Source organism: Mastomys coucha, unplaced genomic scaffold, assembly GCF_008632895.1.
Source record: "Mastomys coucha isolate ucsf_1 unplaced genomic scaffold, UCSF_Mcou_1 pScaffold21, whole genome shotgun sequence".
NCBI classification, from domain to species: domain Eukaryota; kingdom Metazoa; phylum Chordata; class Mammalia; order Rodentia; family Muridae; genus Mastomys; species Mastomys coucha.
The window spans coordinates 110,761,416-110,776,639 of NW_022196904.1; the positions used below are offsets into that span (position 1 = coordinate 110,761,416).

The following is a 15,224-nucleotide window of genomic DNA, read 5'->3' on the forward strand; positions in this document are numbered from 1 at the left end:
TTTAAAACCATACATTCCTAGAGTGTGGTATCTCAGTGTGAAGAGCCAGGACTCCTTAAAGTGAATGAATCCAGACCTGGTACAAGTAATATCTAAAGTAAACCAAGAAAATCCTAACTTCCTTACACCCTGGTTTGATATCACCAACTACAAGTATTGTGTCAAAAGGACTTATCCTACTGGCCAAAAAATAACCAAAAATGTACGTATCTACAAGGCTACCAGTAGGCAAATGTAGTGGCACATGTCCCAGTACCTGGAAAGACAAATCAAAGAGACCCCCTTGAGCCAATGAATAAGGGGAAACTCGAGAATGGCAGGGGATGGGATAAGTAATTATGACATTATGATAGAGAGAAAATAATATTAAGCCTCTTAGTTCATAAAGTTACAAAAACCATTAGGAAATCAATTATTTTTAAAATTGGAAGATAAAGAGAAGGTATTAAGCATGTAGTCTTTATTTTACAAAATATACATTAGGATAACCAAAGAGGACAAGTGTCTCTGTAGAAGTATTCACAACTGAAACATAAAATATGAATGTCAGAATTAAGTGTCACCATTCTTCAGCCCTTAATGAATTAATGGAACAGGGAATAATTACCAACAACTGCCAATATTACAAAAGACACAGCCAAAGAGGACAGATAACCCGAGGGAGGCTAAGAGCACCATTGACACAAGGGATCACCACAAAGTGAAATTTTAATCTTCTTAAACTGTAGACCTAACAATGTTTTACAAGAAATATGGACAGAGAAACATTTCAACTGAAGCTCCATGAATACATCAAAAAAGACTATAGAAACCTCCAGAATAAAACTTTTCAAACTATGACCATGAGATGCAGAAACCAGCAGTAAGCATTTTTAAAACATGTACAGATGAACAACTGCTAAATTTAATACTGTTTTAATGGAACTGTCCCTTTAAGATAAAAGTGTTTAAAATTTTTATAATTGGGTGGTGGCACACGCCTTTAATCTCAGCACTTGGGAGGCAGAGGCAGGTGGATTTCTAACTTTGAGGCTAGCCTACTCTATGGAGTTCCAGGACAGCCAGGGCTATACAGAGAAATCCTGTCTCAAAAACAAACAAACAAACAAACAAAATTTACAATTATTTACTTATTGTGTGTATACATGTGTATACACATGTGATACAGAGTCAATTATCTCCTTCTATCATGTAGTTTTCAGAAATAAAACTTAGATTGACAGCTAGTGCCTTTACCCACTGAGCCATCTCACCAGCCCAGTTAGATTGACAGCTAGTGCCTTTACCCACTGAGCCATCTCACCAGCCCATAATGTCTTACAAGCTGTTTTAGATCCATTTTTCTAGTACTTCATATGTACTGCATTACACATCAATTCAAAAGAATTTGAAATTTTATTTCATCTCGTGTGTGTGTGTGTGTGTGTGTGTGTGTGTGTATAAGTCTAAAAACAATTTTTAAGTCAGTTCTCTACTTATAGTGAATTCTAGAGATTAAACTCAGGTTATCAGGCTTTGCTGCAAGCGATTTTACCCACTAACCCATTTTGCCAGACCCAGTTTGAAATTTTTAAAACTTTGTCCTCAAACACAAGTAATCTGAAAAGCACTGATGAATAGCATGAACAGTTCACACAACAAATAAATTACAAGAAGAAAAAAATGAAAAATTATGAGAGAACTAAATACCTTAATCCACTAACAATTTAGGACCTTATTCAATTCTAATATATATAAACTGTTAAAAAAAACCAAAAACTGTGTGTGTGTGTGTGTATGTGTGTGTGAAAACACACACACACATAGTACAAAATGATGATGTTACAAAATCCATGTTAGTTTTCTTAGGTACATGATGGAACAGTGATTTTTAAAACACAGGAAAGATACTGTACTAGTAATGGAGCAAACACTCTTGGAATTCACTTCAAAAGCAAAGGCAATGGTTATTAAATAAGAACAGTCACCTGGTGGTAACTAGTACAGCTGAGAATCAAACATGTGTGGGCTCAACATACCTCACAAGCTAGATTTGTTATTTAAACATAAGAGAACATAAGTGCCTAAAGAGCTCCATGAAAAATGCTGCCTGCTTTCAATAAAGGAGCTACTACTACCAACCACAAGGTTTGGGGACACTTTAATAGAGGACTGGGTTTTAAAGTGGGCCTTGAGGAATTATGTTCCCTGGACCCACAAAGAAGAGAAAGCAGGGCAGCCCAGTGGGGGCAAGGGGCTGAGGAGAACAATGCTACCAGATCTCTTTTCAGGCACAGTATTAAGCACTTTACAGATATTTCTCACTTACTCATGGTATCGACTCTATGAAGAAAGCTGTTTTTCCCTCCTTTGAAGAAGGATCTAACTATAGCCCAGGCTGACCTGGATGGATAGCTCCACTGCCCAGGCTGGCCTCAAGCTTAGTGATCCTCCTATCACAACCTCTCAAATCCTGGAATTTAGGAATAAGCCACCATGCCAAGCAAGAAAAGTATCACTACTATACCAGTATCACAAAATAAAACTCAACTAAGAGGGGAAAAAGTCTCTTGCCACAAACCTCAGGATCTGAACCAAAGTCTCTTAGTCTTCTATTCAGCCCTTCGGCTAAAAGGGACTACATCATGAAGAAGCTTCAATGCTAAGAAATACATCCTGCATTCCATATGTAACAGGAAAGGCAATAGTAATTTTTGGGATGTAATGGAAAGTAAAATCTAAGAAGTCTAACCTGGCAGCATTATAAACTTGAAATTGGAAGTGGCAGAGTTTACAAGTGAGGAAGGTAGGATGACTAGAGCAATTAAATAACTAAGATGTAAGGTGGCCAGGGCTAGGAGCTGGAATTGTGTGCAGAAGAGCTACCAAATGCCTTCCCTCAAAATAACTCCCTTACCTTACTAGAAGTCACTCCTTCTAGGCCACATCTCTTTTCTCTGCTTCTTCGTCAACTGCAGAAATGGCAGTTTTTCAGTCAAGATTACACAATGTCCTAGCCCAAGGATCCCACAATGACACACTATCCCTTAGGTATGATCTGCCTATAATAGAATCATTAACTCTCCATATTATGATACTCATTTGACAGCAAAACACTGTAAACCTATCTGACAGTTGGATCAGCCTAAGCTTCATGCCAATGACACACAATTTATCAGGGGCCCTTCACATATGAACCATGGGCAGCTTGCTAAAGATCCAAATACAAAATACAGCATTCTATTCCATTTCTACTGTAACTTTAAAGATAGTTATGCCTTATGTAACTTGAAGGAATACATTTCAGAATTTTACAAATTTGACTAGTATCCCTGCTGGAACCTTATCTGATCCACCAGCATAAACATTGCAACTAGGATGATACCTGGAAACCTACAAGGTCACTTGAGAACTTGACCTGAAAGAGCTGCTCAGTGATCAAGTACAGCAGTGAAGGGCAGCACATCTGATGCCCAAGAACTCTCAGACCACACAGGGAATGAGGAATGGCTCCAACAGCCTGTTTGATCTCTGCACTCTAGGTATTTGGGTTCAAGGAAGGTACTCAAGTGGCTTCAGTTGACAGCACGGACCTGTGTTATCCCAGCCATCATTTCTGAGACATGTAGAATACTAGTTTCTACACCTACGGTTCTCAACCTTCCTATAGTATACTTTCTGTACTAAAGTGTTGTAAACGCAGTACTTTCTGTGCTGTGGTGACCTCCAAGCATAAAATTATTTTCATTGCTACTTCATAAGTGTAATTTTGCTACTGTTAATCATAATGTAAGTATTTTAGAGATAGAGGTTTTGATCCAAAGGAGTTATAATCCACAGGTTGAAAGCCACTGTCCTTCACTAAACCCTCATACTTTCTCCTTTAATGCTCAAAAAAATACATGTAGAACTCCAATCCAGCTCTACTGCTCACTAGCACAGAATCCCAATATCCAAAACAAAATTTAAGATGAAAGTAACAACAACCCCTCTATTTCAGAGCTGCTGTAAAAATTTAAAATCGAGCATGAAATCACTTTATAAATAATCTGGCTTAACACAGACACACACACATACACATACACACACATACACACAGAGAGAGAGAGAGAGAAAGAGAGAGAGAGAGAGAGAGAAAGAGAGAGAATGAATTTCTGTTTTTAATTTGTACTTATGGGTTTTTTGGGTTTTTTTTTTGTTTTGGGGGGGGGGGGGTTTGGTTTTTTCAAGAGAGGGTTTCTCTGTGTAGCCTTGGCTGTCCTGGAACTCACTCTATAGACCAGGCTGGCCTCGAACTCAGAAATCCGCCTGCCTCTGCCTCCCAAGTGCTGGGATTAAAGGTGTGTGCCACCACAAGTGTCTTCCCCACATGTATATATGCATACCTGATGTCCATAAAGCCAAAAGGGGGCATCAGATACCCTGGGACTGGAGTTGTAAAGAGTGTGAGGCACCATGTAGGTGCAAGAAATTAAACCAGGTTTTTTGGGTTTTTTTTTTGGTTTTTGGTTTTTGGTTTTTTTTAGAAGAGCAGTTAGTGCTCTTAGCCCAAGCATCTCTCCAGTCCCATGACTGTTTCTTAATGCTCCTGAAAACCAGATATCTATGCCTTGTCCTTAAAGATTAGAAGAATGTCAAGAGTTACAATGTACTGATCTGATGACAGGCATCAACATTCTTTTACTGGGAGCAGATACCAACAAAGTCATTGTCTGACTAGCCCCATGGAATCTTCTACAGCATGAATTATTTGTTTGTGGATGTACTGTTTGCTCCATCTGAGCTTCACAACTGGAGGGAAGAAGCAACAGATGTTCAGTGACTGGCCAGTTCCTCTAGGCACTGCCTCAGTGCAGGCACAGAACAATGGCTTCTACACAGACAAAGATCATAACACAAAAGACTCAAGATAACCCCATGTGCTCCCTGCAAAAAATGTTTGTTATACAGAAAAAAATAAAAAATCATTTGAAGAACAGAGAATGAACAACTAATAACAGAGCAAGTAACTTTTGAAAGAAGAGGCAACAGATGACAGGTTTTACTCAAGTTTTTAATGACTTCTCTCCCACTACTATAAAAAAAATTAAAACAAAAGGCTTGGATTTCTTTGTTTTGTTTTGAGTATGTGGAAACTATGAGGTCATTGTTTTCCAGAGTTTCTACTATAGGAAACAGCTGTGGGGAACTATACAAACAGAAAACACTGCCCCATTTAGTTACCCCTCATTGTGACAAGGGTATAAAGGGACAGGAAAAATCCATCAAACCACACATATCAAACAGAAGTGGCCGAGCCAAAGCAAAATCCTGAAGCACACAAAGGAAGATGTAAAACAATTCATTGGGGACAAGCATTTATGTTATGTCAACTATGTTTGGGTTAAGGTGTTTGTTCTATGGGCAGACCAGACAGGCCAGTTCTCAGCTTTCCTAACACTGCAGCCCTTTAATACAATACCTCATGTTGTGGTGACCCCAACCATAAAATTATTTTGTTGCTACTTCATAACTGTAATTTTGCTACTGTTATGGTTCCTGATGGTCGTTGGCAACATGTGTTAAGAGAGTCATTTGACACCCCCTCAAAGGGTGTCTCAATTCACAGGTTGAGAACTGCTGATTTAAATGATCCACTTTGTACAGCTCCTGAAAATATGGCAATGAACAAAGACAGCATTAAAAATGGTTTTTGCCTAGGTTTCTAAAGTTCAAATAAAACTAAATTCTTCCTCACCTCCAAAACCATTTTCCACTTTACCAGTCTTGAAAAGTGCCACCCCAAGATACCATGTCTCAAGAACCCTCCATATTATTTTCAACTCTTCCTACCTCATTCTTTCCCTGTATAGCTGCCAAATACTGTCACCTCATCTTGCAGTGCACACTCTTCACACATTTAACTAAGGAAAGAAGCAAGAGATAGGACAGGACAGGACATATAGCCCCTTATCACCAGACTGCTTTGGAGCCTGGTGACAGCAAGTGCACCCTTCTAAACAGCAACTCATTCCCTGACTTTATTTGCTCATGAAGTCCTGAGACCTGAGGCCTGCCACTCCATCTCTGACTTCTTCCCTGCTCTCTGAAAGTTTAAAGCCTCAAGTGAGGTCTGCCCCAAGTCTACAACAGCATATCCACAATGCTAACAGTCTAGTCTGCAAGCTGTCCTTAGCTATGGCTTCCTCAGTTCAGATTAACCAGTAGTGTGCACATTCCACAAACCAGGAGCAGGAACTTGATACTGCGTAAGACGTAACTGCTACCCACTGCATACAGAGAACTGGGTAAAAAAACAATGGGTTCAGAAATCTGAATCCCCTTGTCTCTGGATAAGTTCTCTGTCTTTCACCAGCCCTACAATGTAGGATTATCTGGGCCTAGGAAGTGCACCCATCCTTTGTTATCCTTTGAGGAACAGGTGGTTCTTTACTAGCTCAATTTCTGCTCGGTTATTAGCTCATGCAGGCTTTCTCACTATATCATAATTATTTGACATTTTGTTGAAGGCTACTGATTTTTGTCAATGACATAGGAGTATTCAGTAGGGATAGTTTCCTATACCAAATATAGATATTTAATGTTAAAATTCACACAGAAAAAAATTTTTTTAACTTGACAAAATGAGAAACTCTAAAGAAGAGCATGAAAGAGAATAAGCAATATTTGATATCAACAGAACTGATGAAACCGAATGCAAAATTCATAAGTACATCATCAAATGCTAAAGAAGCCTTTTGAACAAAAGCTGGGTGATCATAAGATTGGATGAGAACAGCATCCATTAGCACTTACTGAGTACTGTGTGCAGGCCCTCTGCCAGGTTCTTCTCTCATTTATTCCAAAACAGGCTTAGGAAGTAGATAGACTGTCATCTCCTCTGCAGATGAGGAAGTGAAGCCCAGAGATGTAAGCTTCAAGCTCTCACAGTAATTAGAGGACTGGACTAGAAGAGAGGCCACTAACTTACAGCTTACCAAACTACACAAACCTCAGCATAAATCCACATCACACACGCACAGTCAACGCCAAATTACTGAAGAGAGAAATGTTTTGGAACATAACAGAAAAGGAAAAAGTATCAAAATTAGAGTAGATAGCATAACCAAGTGGAATTCATTCCTGCTGTGAAATGTAGTTTCAACATACTAAACATTAAGCAACGTAAAATGCCACACATTAACAAAGTGTGGGGTCAGGGCAGGAATATTTCAAACTGATACAGAAAAGAAACACTTAACAAAACCAAAACTCTTTCAAAATGAATTAAGGAGGGTGGGGGAAGAAAACAAACCAGGAAGAAAAGGATACTGCCTCAGGACAGGACACAAGCACTCTCAATGGTGGCAGCCTGAAAGCATCACCTCTAAGACCAAGAAATGAGACAAGGATACCCAATTTGCAATAAAGTGGGGGGAAAAAAACTAAAAATATCAAAATTGGAAAGAAGTCCATCTCTATCTATTCACAAATGATATCACCTTTTATGTAGAAAACTATAGATACTAGAAAAATCTGCTAGAATAAGTTAAATAGTAAAGTTGCAGATACAGAATCAACAAGACAAAAGTATGTCAATTTTATACACTATTAATAAACAACCCAAAAAAGAAATTAGCAAGTCTACTTATACAGCTAAGAGTATAGCTCTCAATTCAGCAGCAGAAAACCCATTTGATATGTGCAGGCCCTGGATCCCACTCCCAAACCAAAAAGAACTATTCTTTTTACAATAGCATTGTAGAGAATAAAATATCAGTTTTAATCAAGGCAGAAAAAAGCTGTACTAAAATTCAAAACACAGCTGAAAGAAATAAGTAATGACATAATTGGAGCTGTCTCATTTTTATGAACTGCAAAATTCAGTATCATTACAATGATACTACTACCAAAGCAGTCTACGGGATGAGAATAATTCCTATCAAAATTTTAGCAGCATTTTTTTTTGCAGAAATAAAAGTCCTTAAGTTCATACAGAATATCAAGAGACTCTGAAGATAAAAGGATCTTCAAAAGGATAAAGGTGAAGGTATCACACCAGATTTTCTAACTTACTACACAAACATAGTAATCAAAAAGTGTGGCACGGACACTAAGATGAACATATAGAACATATACTGCACATATACATAAAGAGTCAAATTGTTGGTAATGATGAGGAAAAGATAGTTCATCTCTACATGTGTCTCAAATCTATCTCCTCCCCACAGTGTTCTCACCAGGTCCATCATAAAAGCCTACTGCCTAGTCTCCAAGCTTGTTCTCAGCACCAGAATGAACATTTCACATTTGAACATAATCATGCCAGAACACTGCTTGAAACCAGTAACAAACAGCTTTTGCTCAGAATGAAACCTAAATATTTCATCTTGGCCTATAAGGCCCAGTGAGACCTGTCTCTTTCCAGCCACATCTGTCCCATTCTTGTGCCTTCTTGCACTGCAAACAAGGTCTGTCAGACTTCTAAATACACCTCCAGGTCTTTCCAACAATATAATCTTTTTGAGTCCATTTTGCTCTGAAACCCTTCTGGCAAATTTATTATTCTCAAATATACACCTTATCTTTTTCTTAGCTCTTAGGATTTAAAATGTCTTACTTGTCAGTGTTGACTAATATCTGCCTTCTCTATGACAAGTTCTGAGAAGGGACCATGTTGCCTACTGCCTTCTTTATTTTACCATTGCTGCAGCATTTTATTTAAACACTATACACCCGAAGAGTTGCAAGCACTGTGTCAGGAACTCCAATTTGTAGAAGTGTTAACTCCTGACAGTGAATTCTGACAGTGAATTTAAAGATGAATCAGTCTTCTGCTTATATTTCAGCTTACAATCTGGTCCTTTTCTGAACTTCTACGGAACCTACAATTAATAGTTCAAGATTGCTTCCTTATAACAGATAAGTCCTCTGACAGCAAGAACTTTGTTCCATAATCTTCACACTAAATCCTCTATTCCCAACCTCTCACCTAAACTAGCTCCTTTAAACACAATAATTGAACAATAATTGGTGTGGTTTAAGTCAGATGCCATGTTTTAAACATGACTCCCAAAGCCCAAAACTCCTGTTCTTGAAATGTAATCCCCAATACAAACACTGAGACCTTTAAAAAGCAATTAGACATAAGGCCTCTGCCCTCAAGAATGGAAAAATGTCATTATCACAGGAGTAGGTTCCTGATAAAAGAACAAGTTTATACCCCATTATACCCTCATTCCTCACCCCCTGCAAACTCACAAGCTCTGTCTCCTGACCAATCATCTTCTGCCATAGGATGATGGAGGAAGAATAAATCCTCTTTGACAGATGTGGGCCACTCAACATTGGGATTCCCCATATCCAGAGTTTTAAGAAATACATTTCTTTAGAAGTCACCCAGTCTATGTATTATACTAGCAAAAGGAACCAGAACACCAGCAAACACTGAGTTCTATAATTGTCTATGTATTTCATTCCCCAAGTAGCCTTCTTAGGCAATTTCTTTCCTGCCTTCTATGCCTGATAAGAAGTGATAGACATCAGCTTATGCATTTAAAGAGTCTGAAAGGGTTGTTTTTAAGCACGATTTCTGAAAGTACCAGATCCTCAGGAGCAATGGCATACATTCAAAGCTGACTGCAGATGACCTTATTTTCACTACAATTCAGCACCACAGTCTCAGAGGGAAAAAATGCTGCTCGTCTCAGCATGCCCGCTAGGCCTGCTCAAGCACTCCACTGAGCCCTGTCTTGTCAGAGGCTGTCCTGATAAGGCCACTCCAGGCCAAGTGTTTTTGATTACTGCAAACTTGGAAGGAGTCTCCAGATTACTTCTATCAGTAGATCATTCTGCTGCGGTTGCTCTTTGGGACCACAGTTTGAAAACTGAGCCTATAAAACTTACCTATCTTGGATGAAAGTGGCTCATCTGTCTTTTTTACACTCGTTACAAAGAGACTGAGTAATAGCAAAAGGCATTCCTAAGAACCTGAACACTCAAGCTCCTGGTAAAATTAAAGCAATATGTTGATTCCCTCTTATAACACCAGAATGAGTATTCAGATTTCAAAATCATTTATTTACCTTACTGTTTTATAAAGAAAGTGGCTGACACAAGAGTTGCATCCAAAATTTACCCTAGTGAGCATGCTTGTGCACATGCACACATGTGTACACACACACACACTGTGTACACACGTACCAAATATACAAGGTAAACAGGCTAGAGGCTGGGAAAGTTAGGGAAGTCTTTGCTGAAGACAGACAAACTGCTTCTCCATCTCAAGACTCCTGATATCTTGAGCTGAATGATGGAGGGAGGAGAGTTCACACTGTGGCATACAGATTCCCTGAAATATACCCATTAGATGCAACAGCACTCTCATCCCATGTGTAACAGTCAAGAATATCTCCAAAGATAGACAAATGTCCCAGGGGATAAGAGAGATATGGCACAGGAAAAGGTAAAAATGCTCTCATCAAAACCAGTACATGAACTTCATCAGAGCATTAAAAGATACACGTTTAAAAAAAAAAAGATGGAGGCTGCAGCTAGAGAACTTTCTTGAATATCAAAGTAGAGCCAATTTGTCATTCTAGCCAATAAAACTCAAACTTTTGCAACCATAGTGCAACTAGAAGCAAAAAGAACAAAATAATAAAACTAAAGGGGAAAAAAAAAAACACATCTACCTGGCAAGTTCTTTAAGCTCAAATCAGTGTGGCTAGAAGGAAGAATTCTAACTGAAAACTTACACAGAGAAACATGAGTAACCTGGAAGACTTAACACGATAAGATCACACTCAAATCCAGTGAGTGCTCTTCTAGGCTTTAAGGTAAAACCAAGAAGGCCAATTGGTTCTATCTCCTCTGCCAACTCTAATCAGGTGATGGCTGCCTGGAACCAAGAACTGAGAAGGACTCTGAGATTCAATGAGCTACTTGAATATGGAAAACACACAAATTAAGTATCCACAATGGCCAAAGACAGGGGATCAAAGCCTCACATCGGCTCCAACCAACCCTCTGCAGAGAGCAACAGACAAAAAGAGAGGGAGAAAGGGAGAGGCAAAAGGAGGGAGAGGGAGGAAGACAGAGAGAAATCCTACACTCTCCTACTTTATCAACTCAGGCTCCCAACTTCCCAGGAGAAAGTCCAAAGCATCCCACAAAGCCCTTCACAATTTCTTCACAACGTTATTCCCCAAAGGCAGTCTGCACCACCATGGCTGGCCATGGTGCAACAACTACCTAATGTCTCTCTGTTTCCTCAAAGCATATACGATTTCACACTATCCCTTATCACTTCCTGGACCAAGAAGCCTTGCCTCCTGTTCAGTGATGCTCTATCCTCTGCTCCTTGAAGCCCGCTATTACTCAAAGTATAATCCTTAGATAGGCAGCAGCACTATCACCTGGGAGCTTGTTGGAAAAGCAAACTGTGAGGCCCCACTCCAGCTAATCAGAATTTACTTTATCACAAGATCCTCAAGTGAACTATAAATGTGAGTCATACACAAGTTCAAGTGCAAGATGAGCTCTCAGGGAACCTAAGTCCCACTGGAATCTAGCAAGTGTCTGGCCCATTGGAGATGAGGTCTTGTGGGTGGGCTGCCTAAGAGACAAAACCCTACTCATCTGCTATAATAAACCAGGAAACCAAAACACCTGCTTCTAGCCCTCATGGCAGCCAACTGACAGGTATGTGACTTGTGACGGCAGCAGAAGCCTGCTGGGGTCTCCTAGGAGAACATTTTATTTCTCTCATGGTTTCCTGTCTTCCTACTGGAATACAGGGTGCCGCAGGTGCCTCTATCAGACAACCATGAGGTAACAAACACAGATGAAAATCCCAATAACAGCCAAGGACGACAGAGAGAAACAGAATGGTCTGCGTCAGCACTGGGTCTATGAACTCTCCAGAGAACCACCAGACTACCGTGCCAGTCTGTTCAACATTTCTACTTCACAAGGCTCTCATTGAGGAATCTTCCTCCTGATGCCAAATGCATTCCTATCTGAGTAAGCCATTACTAAAAGGAAGGTAAATTAATGAATGCACACTGAACTGTACTGAAGTTTCAAAAGATTACAGTGTTTCAAACATGAGGACTCCCAAGAAACAGCTCAACATTGCCAAATATGCCTCTAAAGACTCTATTCTTCTAAAAGTATTGACCCATTTCTGTTGGTAGCTTAATGGATGTAAAAGTGAGCACAACCTCATAAAAAGCAATGGAAACAACATCGAAGAATTCAACTTTGCCAAAGTATGCCTATTAATCATCCTGCACACCCAGAATTACTAACCTATTTCTGCTTGCTCTCATAGTGTATAGATACAGAAGGGAGCAGCAACTCCTAAAAACAACTGCAATGTTCACATGCTAAGAAGCTGACATACTAAGAAACTGCAAACTTCACACTAGGATCCTTCCCTGAAAACCTTCCCTACGCTTGGGCTACCCATGGGTAACTATAAGCAAGGGGAGGGATCCTACAAAAATGAGAGTCTCCTAGTTTCTTGCTTTGAGACCTCTAACATGAATCTTTGTTTCTCTAGTCCTCATTCCAGACTAATATTTCCATTCAAAATTTCAAGATCAAACAGCTAACACTTTTTCTTTTTAAGCAATATAAATACATTATAAGCAAAAACAACTAAAAAGGCAGTGGTAAGCAGTGGCAGTGCTGCTCCTTAACAAGAAGGCAGGACCTAGCCAAAGCAGACTTCTCAGCTGCATCATCATTCAGTCCTGCTATCCAATCAGTACTTAGAGAAATGTATTTTAGAGAGAAACTTGATAGCACAATGGAAAACCAGTACCACTTGCCATAAATAGAAGACAAATGAAAAAAATTCAATAAAAGCATAATAACCTTATTAAATTTAGCTACTGTTGGGCTGACAAGATGGCCTATCAGGTAAATGTGACAAACTGAGTTCAATCCCCAGAACCCACATAAATGTAGAAGAGAACTGATTCCACAAACTGTTCTCTGACCTCTACACAAGCTCACACACACACACACATACCACACACGTGTGAATATTTTTTAATGTTGTCTACCAGTCTCTAAACTTGAAACTTGTTTTCTTACTTTAGGAGGAGTGGAGAGGGGTAGGTAGACCCCTGCACACAGAAGGCTATCGGGAAGATGAAGTTCAAAGTCAGCCTTGGGCTACATACTGGGACCCTATCTCAAAAAACTAAAGAAGACTGGTAGAAAATCGGGATGAGACAGCTGTCCAAAAAATGGGGGTAACTATCAAACTGAGGAGTTCTAAGCATGAGGAAATGAGGGAAGGAATGTAAGACTTATTTTTTCACTGTCTGACTCCATTCTCACTAATACCATATCCATATCCCACCTCAAAGTATCCCTTATACATCTCCAATCACCTCTCTGCTCAGTTTACAGTAAAAACCCAACTCCTTAGGATAGCCTAAATGACCCTCACCATCTGGACCAGCAAACTCCTTTGCTCCCCAATCTCATCCTCTCAATACACAGGCAGCTCCACCAGCAGCTGCAAGCCAGGGGCCAGGACCACCTCCTCCATCTATTACATCATCAGATTCTGCCTTCTTCAAAGTACTATCTGATAACACCTGGTTCATTTTACTTTAAAAAAAAAAAACCAACAACAACAACAACAGTACTACGCATGTACGGTACTAGACATAGCTGAAATACTTTATGTATCACACTGAACCTCCTAAAAGTGCCCAAACTGGGCAATCTCGCTGTCCAACGTAACCTGTCAACTTGCTGAGTAAGTACCAGGTAAACGGGAGCTTAAAGAGCCTCAATAATTTACTACTTAAGAAGCAGAAGCGGATTCGAATCCAGATGGATATTCTCCCACCAATACCCGCTCCAAAGATTGAAACAAAGTTCCACGAAGGCAGGGTCTTGCTCCTGGCAACATCCATCCCCAAGGCGGATCACAGGACCTGCCGCCTGGATTCTGGCGCTCAGAAGCCAAGCTGGATGGATGGATGGATGGATGGATGGATGGATGGATGGATGGATGGATGGATGGGAGGAATGCCTTCCTTTGTCATCTGGGTTATCTTCCAGAACTCTCTGAGCATCCAACGCAGAAATACTCCCGGCCCGAAGAGGAGGAGCCCAAGAAGCGCCTGACCATCAAGGACCCCCCACCCCGGGCTCACCTTGAAGTCTCGGCTGTGCTGCGGGGTGTACTCCAGCGTCCAGAGCGCCCGCACCAGGTGCGCCAGCTGCTCAGTGACCTCGCCCTGGCCGTGCGGCCCGCGGCCCGCCGGCTGCTCCGACTCCGGCTCCGGCTCCGGCCGGCCCGCCCGGTACTGGCCCAGGGCCAGGTACTCGGCGAAGAGCTCGGTGTTACTGAGGCACTGCAGCGTGGCGTTCATGAAGCACGTGTTGCCGTGGTTGCGGAGCCCCGCCACGCCGGGCACCGGCTCCGAGGCGCAGGCGGGAGGCGCGGGCGAGGCAGGCGGCGGCGGGCACGGCGGCGGCGTGGGCGCGGAGGCCGGCCCGGGCGGGAAGCAGCTGCGGAGGCCGCCGCGGTCCGGGGCGGCGCCCTCGGAGCTGAGGTGCGAGAGCGTGGACAGCGTCTTGAGGACGCGGCTCATGAAGCTGCCCACCGAGCGCGCCGACGACGGCGACGAGGGCGCGGCCGGCCCGGGGCCCCCAGCGCCGCCGCTGCCCCCCGCGCGGCCACTCCGGAACAGCCGCTTGCTGAACGAGCGCTTCTCCTTCCCGCCCGCCGCCACCGGCGGCCCGGGCCCGGGCGCCGTTACCTTGGACATGGCGGCGGTGGCCGACGCTCATCACCGCACCAGTCCGCCCGGACCGCGACTCCGCCACGGCCGCCGCCGCATCCCGCCGCCTGCGCCTCACCCGGCACGGGGGGGCTTCGCGCCCTACACCACCCCAGAGCGCCGCGGAGACAGCGAGCCAGAGAGCGGCGAGCGAGGGGCGCGCGTGCGTCGCGCGGCCGCCCAAGTGGGCAGCTCACGTGACTCGCCGGACTCGCAGCCCCGCCCCACACTGAAGCTGCCAAGCCGCCATATTGACTGTGGGAAGAATGCTGTCCCTGAACCCTGCCGCAGGGACTCCCGACTTCAGGGCGTGGCTCTGCGTGGTGAAGCTCAAGACTGACCATGTTTAGTATGGGCACGGTCCTGCAAGCTGGGACAGGCGCTGGAGGGTGGATTTTAGGGGTGGGTCTCCGTCTTTACTTGTCAAATGGAAAAGATCTAGAGAAAGTACGG

General features: G+C 42.3%; 1 protein-coding gene across 1 annotated transcript in view; it reads right to left on the reverse strand.

Annotated features, from left to right (window-relative positions):
• Usp31 (ubiquitin specific peptidase 31) overlaps window positions 1-14,935 on the reverse strand; it is a 65,430-nt gene extending 50,495 nt beyond the window's left edge. The window contains exon 1 of the mRNA XM_031388160.1: window positions 14,142-14,935. Coding sequence (XP_031244020.1) covers window positions 14,142-14,759 — 618 coding nt within the window. The 5' untranslated portion in view covers window positions 14,760-14,935. The remainder of the gene's footprint in view (window positions 1-14,141) is intronic.
• Window positions 14,936-15,224: the final 289 nt, after the last annotated feature.